Source organism: Bidens hawaiensis, unplaced genomic scaffold (genome assembly GCF_021521415.1).
Source record: "Bidens hawaiensis isolate Kalapana, Puna unplaced genomic scaffold, B.hawaiensis_p1.1 tig00000905_1, whole genome shotgun sequence".
Lineage (NCBI taxonomy): Eukaryota > Viridiplantae > Streptophyta > Magnoliopsida > Asterales > Asteraceae > Bidens > Bidens hawaiensis.
This window is the reverse complement of record NW_027491053.1, coordinates 4,322,253-4,333,168: the sequence shown is the minus strand read 5'-3', so window position 1 is coordinate 4,333,168 and position 10,916 is coordinate 4,322,253. Positions and strand designations below refer to the sequence as shown.

General features: G+C 39.9%; 1 protein-coding gene across 1 annotated transcript; it reads left to right on the top strand.

Moving 5' to 3' along the window:
* The first annotated feature begins 878 nt into the window (after positions 1 to 878).
* Positions 879 to 1,700, top strand: LOC143547094 (uncharacterized). Its single transcript, XM_077038603.1, has one exon. It carries the CDS (start codon positions 879 to 881, stop codon positions 1,698 to 1,700), a length of 822 nt encoding a protein of 273 aa, XP_076894718.1.
* Positions 1,701 to 10,916: the final 9,216 nt, after the last annotated feature.

Below are 10,916 nucleotides of genomic sequence, written 5' to 3'. Positions count from 1 at the left end.
AACGAGACGTTTTCTACACCCGCGTGAAATCCCGAACCTCACAATCGAGCCGATTGGCTCTGATACCAATTGTAGGTTCCTGGACGGATCGTACACGGGATATCGCTAACAACGCAGGTGCGGAATCCCTGCGCAGGTAGTTACGAGTGTAGAGATAGAATCACACGAGCAATAAATCAACCACGTTATATTGATAACCGAACACGTGACTCACGGTCACTATTACAGAAAATAACACGTAACACCAATATGAAACACACTGAAACAAACCCTAAACGACCAACACTCAAACTGTTTCAGCGAAACAGTTTTATACACGACAACTTCGCCATTGGCGAAGTTGTCCATAACTTCGCTGATTCAACAAGTTCGCCATAGCGAACTTGTTGACAACTTCGCGTATAACAAAACAATCATAAACAAAACATAATTACATTACAGACTCGATTACAAATGCTAGACTATGAACTACTGACACACATGTACCAACAGTATTGTGTTGAAGGTTTCTGGATCTCGAAGAAGGGTGTTCTTCGTGTTCTTCGGCTGGTGAAGCTGTGTTTGGAGTAGATTATGGTATATCTCATATTTAATTTAAATCCCATCATTCTCGGGATTTAGTTAAATATTCAAGATTTACCATATATTGAACTATCCTTAGTTCTCTGGTTGATTTTGGAGTTCTCGAGAAGATTTCAAGATTCATAGCCAGCATTCAAGGTTTTCGGGAAGATTTACAAGTTTTCGGGTCATTTCATCGTTCTCGGGCAACTTCGTGTGTCTTCGGATACTGTTGATAGTTCTCGGTCAACACTCCGTGTTCTCGGGCGAAATCTATAGTTTTCGGTCCTTCCGTTTAGTTTTCGGTCAAAGATACTATGGATCAATTAGGTGTCAGTACGTCTTCAAATGCAACGCTCCATCAAGAGCTTGATTCCATCATGGGAACTACTACTCGTGTGCCTCACTTACTGACATCGGACGAGTTTGATGAGTGGAAGTTTAGGTTTGAGAAGTATGTGAAAGCGAAGGATGTGAAAATGTGGAGAAGCATAATCAGAGGTCCTCAGGTTATCACTTATCAAAGAGAAGGCTCTGAAGAAATTGAGATAAAGCCAGTTGAGTTGTATACTAATGCTGACTTTGACCTTGTTGAGGAAGATGAGAAGGCTTTAGCTACCTTAACCATGGAACTTTCACCTGAAATTGCCTTGGGATTTAGAGAGTTGAACTCTGCCAAAGGACACTGGGAGGCTCTCATTGAAGTGTTTGAAGGAAATGAGGACATGAGGAGAAATAGGCAAGATCTCCTGAGACAACAGTTTAACATGTTCAATCATGTGTTAGGAGAATGTTTGGAGAAACAGCTTCACTGGTTCATCTCGTTGATCACAGAGATTAGATCTGCAAATATAAATCTCACTTCTGCCGAGATCAGCAACAAGTTGGTTAACTCACTGCTTCAGAGCTGGGACTTGAATGTGGCTGTCATTAAGAAGACTAAGGATCTGTCCAAGCTGACTCTGTCGGAGGTTATGGCTATCATCAAGGCTTGTGACATGGATGACAAGCAACATGCCATCAATCATGATAGTACTTATAACACTGTAGGTTATGGCACTCTAGCAAATAATGCATTGGTCTCTCAAGAGAACTTCTCTCTGTTCAAGAGTCAGCTACCTCAACCACAACAGCCTTAACAGACTTTTTCCATGTTTAGATCTTCACAAAGTCAACCCTCTCCTCATTCTACACCGGCTTCCCCTATTTTCTTTCCGCAACAAACTATTGCACCGAAATCACAGGCCTCTATGGCCACCTCCAGCCAATCTCACACTCAAACTCCCATTATTTCAAAGAAGACTCAAGAGAACATAGCTCTAATGGCAGGTTTTATGAACTGCTATAATGCTTTTCTTGCTGGAGACTTAGTGTAACCAGTGATAGCTGCTGAGTTGGATCAGATACATCCTGATGATGTGGAAGAGATGGATATTTCATGGCAAATTGCCATGGCTGTTTTCAGGGCCAAGAAATTCACCAAAAGAACAGGCAGGAATAATTGGAATGTGCCTGCAAGAAAGTGGGTTTCAACAAGAATTCTCTAAGGTGCTACAACTGTCATGAGCCGGGTCATTTTGCTCATGAATGCACAAACCCGGCTAAAGAAGGAATTAGAGAAAGAGCGATGGTCCCGGTGAGTAGTGAAAGAGAGGAGAACGTGACTAGTTCGAGTACGGGTGAGCGGGGTCTGGTGGCTCAGAACTTCTCCTGGGAGGATCAGATGGTAGCACTGAGCTTGAGTAATGTAGTTGCAAATTTTGTTGAGATGGATGCTGATGAAGAGGAGAATGAGGCTGAAGAGCAGGTGATGGAACTTCGGCATGCGTTTATGGCCTTCACCTCCACCAAACCTACTGAGGTAAGTACTGTACTTTGTTCTCAATCTTGCATTGATAAGGTAGGCCTGTACAAAATACATAATAGTAATCTAATTAGAAAAATTTAAAATGCCAAACATGAAAACTCAACACTAAGGAAACTAGAAAAAAACGTTAAATGAAAAACTAGAGGCACAAAAACAAGATTTCTCTAAACTTCAATCATATTTTAGCATAAAGTGTTGTCACCATCTAGATGCCAAAGCCAAAACAGCTGAACTAACTGCCGAGTTAGAAGCATCTAAACTGGAGATAGTCAAACTAACGAATAAATTTGAAAATGCTGAATTCAATTTCAAAAAAATTGATGTCTCTAATGCTGTTGTTGAGTTAATGATAGAGAAACAGTTAAAATGGAAAGAACATAAGGGTGTAGGTCTAGGCTACGTACCACCCCCTTATAATAATAACTACTCAAGTCTTCTCCTTACCAAGGAAGAGGAAGAAAGGGAGAAACTTATGCAGTATGGCAAGGCCAACTGCAACTGGTAAGGTTGATACAGATTTAGCAACTGAATCAACCTCAGGGATGAACGATTCTAATATGTCTAGTTCGTCTGCAGATGAAGTCATAATTGAGGACTGGGCTGAGGAAGATGATGAATCACCCGTTGACTCATCTGTTACTTTGAATTTGCCTGTTTTGAATAACAAAGCTACTAATGTGTGTGTGGGCTCTGTTTTCAAGAGCAAAAACAATCGTTCAGTTTCGTTTTCTAGAACTTTAGAAGGCAGTGATCTATTCTTGAATAAAAGTGGTGAAATTAAAAACAAAAATAAACATTCGTCACCAAAGTTTGTGAAAGAAAATGGGTTTTGTGATATTAAATGTGAAACTCTTAATGATAAATCCAGAAATGGTAAAACAAACTCACACAACAATGCGAGACCGAGAATCGGCCACAATGAATCTTATGTTAAGAGACAAACCTGTTTCAACTGTGGCATTCCCAGTCACATTGCTAGAAATTGCTCTCGTCTCCCGTAAATCCCATATTATAGAAGCAATCAAAGAACCATGTCTCATAATGCTTACAAAAATTTTCATTCAAATTATTTAACGCATTATGAGACAAGGCACTCTGAAAGTAATGGGAGAAGAATCAAGGCTGACAGGTCAAGCTTTCGTCAGACCAAGCCCATTGTGACCCAGAAGCGGAAAGAAAACACGTTCTCAGATCCTAGACCAAAATGGGTGTATGAGCCGAGAAAAACAAACAAGGTAAAGTCAAACGTGTCTTCTATCCGCATACCAGAGACCAAGTCAACCACCAGCATAAATCAAAAGGTTTTAAAGCCTAAATACATGTGGTTACCAAAATCCCCGGTAATAAAGTCCGTATCATCACATAACTCCATGTTCGATAACAATGATGATATGACATGGCGGCCCGTAACACATCTAACTAAATCAGGCTTACCCAGAATTAATATGGACTGGGTGCCCAAAACTAACTGATCTCGCACTATGTGCAGGAACAGCTATGGAAACATATTATCAGACTGTGGTTTGTTGATAATGGCTGTTCCAGGCACATGACGGGAGACATATCTCAGCTAAGTGACATTCAAATCTTTAACGGTGGGTATGTTTCTTTTGCGGGAGGTGAAAAAGGGAAGATTACTCAAAAGGGTACTGTGAGTAATGGTGTTCTGAAATTCAAAAACGTTAACTATGTTCCAGAGTTGAAGCACAGTCTGCTCAGTGTGTCGCAAATTTGTGATAAGGGATTCTTTTCTCATTTTACCAACAACGAATGCTCAATTCTATATCTGGTATTGTCAAACCAAGCACATTGATATTAAAGTTCATTTTAATCGTGACTGTTACGACCGGAAGCTAATTCATCTTGAACAGATCCACACTGATAATAATGTGGCAGACCTATTTACGAAACCGGTCAGAACAGCCAGATTCAATGTGCTTGTAGGGTTTCTTAAGATGTTACGTTTTGAACACTGAGTATTTTTGAGGTTAAATTTGTACATAAATATTTTTGAGGTTAAGTTTGTACAAATTTAGGGGGAGAAAACACAAAAATACAAAAAGAGTGTGTGTGTGTGTGCTTAATTAAAAAAAAAAATCTATTTTGATTCCTTCACTGAAAATTATGTCGGTCACCTAGGTTTGAGGGACATATACTCCTATATGTTTGGTCCTATCGTCTACTTGTAGACACATGGGATAGCCATTTACCTGAAAACTGATAGAGACTGGGGTGATTGAATTTAAAATTTTCTTCAGGGTTATCATCTGGGAAGTGATATTAATATTCAGCAAGTGCTTACTAGAAGCTTAAAAATATTTTCAAATGAAAATTGATCCAACCTTTGAAAAATGATAGATAAATTGATTATGTGTGCCTAACGTGTGAAGTTATAAAGCTAAAAAGGCTTTTGATTAGTCATTGATGTGTATGGTAGCTTTCTATGATAAGTAAAAGTTTGAAGTGATATAAACTAAAGTTGCTAAACTTTCTGTGGAGAGTCATTTTGAAGATGTGTGCATGTCTCTAGGTACATCTCTCCGAATGATAAGCAGAAAAGTAATTACCCAGTCATACACGAGCCCGTTAGTGATTTGATCGCAAAAAAAAATATATATTTTTTATTTTAAATTTTTTATATCATATTTTTATTAAGGCTTAAAGGGGCACAAGGGAACTACAGGGGTGGGGCATACAAGTAAGTTCTAAACACCCTGAATGTAAGGCTTGTAAGTCCGGATGGCATGTTAGTCCAACGTTCAACCTTAAAGCCTAAAATTTATTTTGTATAGAGTAATTTTGATCAACCACTAGAGGATTGGAGTCAAATTGGGGTGATCTGGGGAAAGCCAAATACGCTTTGAGAAGAGATAAGGGGCATCATGGGTCCATAAGTGATATCCATATTAGCTTTATGCCTAATTGAACCTAATTATATCACTGGCACAATGAAAGTCATACTAAGTTCCAAATACCTGCCATCAACCTTCTCACTACGTCAAATTAACGCTGAAAATGGATCATTGTGAAAGTATCTTAATCAATATGATTTCATGTTCGGATCTTTTCTTAAAACGGGCTGCTCATTTTTAAACTACTAAAATTTGATCACAATACAGGTTAAATACTCTGAAGGCTGGATAGATAAATTAATTTTCTTTTTAAGTTTAGTTTTATTCTATTTTATTTTTATTTATTTTTGTTTTTATTTTAATTAAATTTTTTTTTTGTTTTTACCTCATATTTACTCATATTAAAACAAGTGTCTTCAAGAAATCATTTTTCCATTGGGGTTCTTTTTCTAAGTGAGTGGGTTTGGTTCTCGGAAGGTTAGCTTGGTCCAATGGTGTTGGTGCATAATGTCAGTAGTTCATAGTCTAGTGTCTGTAATCGAGTCTGTAATGTTAATTATGTTTTATATATGTCTTAAGCGAAGTTGTTAACAAGTTCGCCTAGGCGAACTTGTTAGTCAAGCGAAGTTATGGACAACTTCGCCTGAACATGCCAGGCGAAGTTGTCATGTATAAATAGTCCTAGGTTACGGCTGTTTGTAGGGAATCAGTTGTTCGTGTTGTTACGAGAGCTGTAACGTGTGTCTGTAATAGTGATATCGTATCACGTGTTTGAGTTATTATATAACGTGTGTTCGTTTCGTGTGTTCGTGTGATTCGTTTTCTATACTCGTAACGATCTACGCAGGGATTCCGCACCTGAGTTGATCGAGATATCTCGTGCGATCCGTCCAGGGAACCTACAATTGGTATCAGAGCGTTTGCTCGATTGTGTGGTTCGGGATATTCACCCGGGTGTAGAAATCGTCCCGTTTCGACTATTCGCGGGACGTGTTTTCTGTGTTTTTGAGTCAATCTTACCTCCTATCATCGTATTCAAGCCTTTGCACCGTCAAAAACCTCGTAAAATCCAGATTTCAGATCTGCAAAAACGTCCGTGTTCATCAGGCGAAGTTGCCGTCAGGATACGTAGGGTTTCGGCGAAGATATAAGGTTAAGAGAAGTTATCCACAACTTCGCCTACCTTCTCAAGTTCGCCTAACTCAGCGAAGTTCTCTACAACTCCGCCTACCTCCTAAGTTCGCTTACCTTAAGCGAAGTTAATCATCTGCGAAGTTCTTCAGCGAAGTTAAGGCTTAAGCGAAGTTATCCGTAACTTCGCCTACAGTACTTTTCAGAAAATTTTTTGATTTTTTTTTCGAGTTTCTTACTTTTCGGGAAAGATGTCGTCGATTAACATCTCTGAGTTAGTGAAGATGGAAGTTGAAGCAGGGTCAGCTACTAAGGCCCCAAGATTGATGAAGGGAACCGATTTCGTTGCATGGAAGGATCGGTTCATACAATACTTCAAATACCAGGATGCGAAGATGTGGGTATGCATCCAGGATGGTTATATTCCACCAGTTATGGAGTATGAAGGTCGTGATCAAATCAAAAAGTATAGCAAAATGGAAGAAGAAGAGAAAAAGATGTATGAGGCCGAGAGCAAGGCTCATGCTGCTATTACTATGGCTCTTCCACAAGAGATCCTTCATACGTTTAGAAAGTACACGTCAGCAAGAGAGCTTTGGGAAGCTCTTGAGAACAGATTTGAAGGGAATGTAGGAATCCGTGCTTCAAAGATAAAATTGCTCAAAACCCAGTTCTCAGTCTTCAAGTATTTGAAGAATGAATCTTTAGATGATATTATCACTCGATATTACCATCTGATGACTGAATTGAGCAACTATTCAATTTCCTACCGAGAAGAAGAAATAGTTGAGAAGCTTCTAGATGCTCTCCCACCAAAATGGGAGATGTACACTGTGCTGATGAGGGAAGACAAAGACTTTCCCACATATGATCTAGAAACGGCAGTTAACAAGCTTCGAACCTTTGAGCTTAATATGGTCAGAAAGGAGACACCTATGGATCAGGTTCAAGATCCAGGTATGTATGGAGCTAAAGTCAACACTAGCTCAGGATCGAAGACTGAATCTGCTGCCTACTACTCGAAGGGAGAGTCGGGCGCAAACTCATCACATGAGGGTCATGTGTTAGTCAACACAAATGGTGATGTTTGCTATGTAGCAGGTGGATCGAGTGGTTCTCAACCCCAGGTAAGCAAGAGTAGTTGCTCTCCAAGTATTCCCAGCAACAACTACTCCAAGATGCCTATGAGTGTCAAGTCTGCTGAAGAGCAGTTTGGTCTCTATGCTTCTTTTATTGCTTCCTATGAGAACTACATTCAAGGGAAGATTGTTGATCCAGCTATGTTGGATGAAGACTATGACCAGATTGATGCTGATGATCTGGAGGAAATGGATCTACAATGGCAGATGGCTATGATCGTAAGAAGAGTGAAGCGGTTTATGAGAAAGACCGGAAGAAAGTTTGTCGGTGGAAAGCCAGGGTTTGACAAGACGAAGGTGAGATGCTACAACTGTCAGCAAAACGGCCACTTTGCTAAGGAGTGCTGGAATGAGCGTGTAGAACGTGGTCAAGGAAAGTCTACACAGCATAATGAGGGTTCTAAAGATTATAGTGCCATGATGTCCAGAGGAGATGGTGAATACAACTGGAACCTGCATTCTGAAGAAACTTTCGAACAGGCCAATTTGGCGAAGGTTGAAACTGAAGGAAGTGAGAAGGCTACCGGAGAAGAAAAAGCTTTCATGGCAGATGTTAAAGACCAGCTCTCCGAGGTATGTTCTAAACCTACATGTTCTAAATGTGAAAACTTGTCTGAGCAATTAGCAACTATAACCGATCAGTATGTTAGGTTGGATGCTGAATTTAAAACCCTAAAAGAAGATCATCATTTTACAAAAGCAAGAGAAAATAGCTATAAAGTCAAAATAAAAGCTTGTGAAAAAGATGTTAAAAGTCTAAAAACAAAACTTGCTGAAAAAATTGAAGTGATTGATTTAAGCTATGAAGTTTTGGAAGAAAAAACCAAACTAATTGCTGATAGAGAAAAACAGATTGCTGATCACCAGGTAAAAGTGGTGGAACTGAATAGAAAACTAGAGCAGTTCAGAAATTCCTCTGCTATTCTTGATCACCTTGTTAGTGATCAAGGTTTCTCTACTAAGAGAGGAGGAATCGGTTATCATGAGGTTCCACCACTTTATAATCACAATTACACTTTTAACCCTAGTGTTCAGAAATCTGTTGACTTTGAGGTTGCTCAGACAGTACCAGTTAAAGTAACTTGTAAAGAACCAAATGTTAGTGGAGGCGAAACAAGTTCGCCTGTTTCAAGTGTTAAAATTTCTGATCCAAGTCCAGTCTCATCGGATTCGGATAAGTCATCCGAGTCTGGTAAGGCAAAAGAGGAGGTGGTATTACCCAATGGTGGAGAGAAAGATAAGACGAATAAAAAGAGTACTCCACTAAACCCGTACGTCCCACCATATGTGAGACGAACGGGCGGTAATAAAGCCTCGACATCTAAAACACCGGTTGATAAAAAGGTTAAGCATAGGTGTTGTTTTGGGTGTAATCAATTAGGGCACCTAGTTGCAGATTGCCCTCTGAAGCAGCGATTCAGAGGTGTAAGGGCTACTAAAACTGAGAATAAGCCTAATAGTAATTATCATGCTGCTAAAAATGAAAACCATTCAAAATTCAAAAATGTGACTAATTCAGGTTTTCATAGAAACAAATCTCAGTTTTACACTGCTAATAACCAAACCACAAGCTATAATTCTTTCAATTCACAAAGGTTTGGAAGGCCTCACAATCAATCTTCAAGGAGATATCCTAATAGGACTTACAGGAATTATCCAGAGACTAACTTTGGAAAGCCAAAGTTTGGGATGTATAGATCCAAGACCAATTGGTCTTGGGTCCCTAGATTCTAATCTTTTGCTTTATTGTGCAGGAACAGTTGAACAGGGCTGCCAACAATCTTTGGGTTGTGGATAGCAGCAGTTCCCGGCACATGACGGGTAACAAATACTTGTTACACGATTTGAAACCTGTTCAAGGAGGGAGAGTGAGCTTTGCCGGTGAAAGTAGAGGCAAGATTACAGGAATGGGAACGGTGTCGAACGGAAAGATGACATTGGAGAAAGTTAACTTTGTAGAAGAATTGAAGCACAATCTGCTGAGTGTGTCGCAGATCTGTGATAAGGAGTACACCGTACATTTTACAAAGAATGAGGCGATTGTGTTGCAACCTGGTTTTCAGATACCAGAGGAGTGGATTGTGATGAAAGCTCCACGTGAGAGGAATACGTATGTTATGGATATGAGGTCGAATGAAATGGCCACGGAAGAATCATGCCTTATGACAAAAGCGAGCGAATCGGAGTCCGAATTGTGGCATAGGAGAATGGGGCACATTCATCTTCGGAAGATGAACCACATTGTCAAGAATGGACTTGTGCTGGGCGTTCCCTTGAAAAGTTTCAACTTTGAAGACAAATGTCTACCGTGCAAGAAGGGAAAGCAGCACAAGAAATCCCATCTCACCAAGAAAGTCAATTCAATTGCCGGTACCCTAGAATTGCTTCACATGGATCTCTTCGGTCCCGTGAATGCAAAAAGTCTAGGAGGTACTTCTTATTGCTTAGTGATCACTGATGATTACTCACGATATTCGTGGGTATATTTCCTGAAATCAAAAGATGAAACGGCTCAGATGGTGAAGAATTTGATTACCAAAGTTGAGAACGTTATGGATAAAAGGGTTAAGTTCATCAAGAGTGACAATGGAACGGAGTTCAAGAATTTTGAGATGGAGATCTTCTGCCTTCAGAAAGGGATCGAACACCAATACAGCGCTCCGTATACACCGCAACAGAATGGAGTGGCTGAAAGGAAGAATAGAACATTAATTGAAGGAGCCAGAACTATGCTGGCTGATTCAAAGCTTCTTGTGGTGTTCTGGGCTGAAGCTGTTGCTACAGCCTGCTATATCCTCAATAAAGTCTTGACGGTTAAACGACTTAATAAAACGTGTTATGAGCTTATGCATGGGAGGAAGCCCAACTTGAGTGGTCTTGAACCATTCGAATCCCCTTGTTCGATTTTAAAGACAAATTCTAAATTTGGTGAAGTAGCCGATGAAGGAATCTTAGTTGGTTATGTTGTTGGGACTCCCAACAGACGTGTCTTTAATACATCGACCAACAAGGTTGAGGTGGTGTGTAACACCGATATCACAAGTTACCAACCGCCAAAACCGAGCAACGGACCTCCTGAGTTTTTCGACTATGATAGACTTTTTAAGTCTTTTAATATACCGTTTTTGGATAATGCAGAAGAAGAAGAAAGAGTTGCTACGAAGATGATCCTTGATGAGGAAGAAAATCTAGTCCAAAGACAGCTGTTTGATAAATGTCAACCTTCCTCATCAAATGATGTCAATACCCCTGCTGCCTCGACTGAAGAAGAATTTTTCAATCCGTTTCACTCTCAGCAAGAAACAATCATTGACGAGCTCTCTTCTAACTTTATTAGACAATCTGCATGTCGGTTCTGTTCCGACC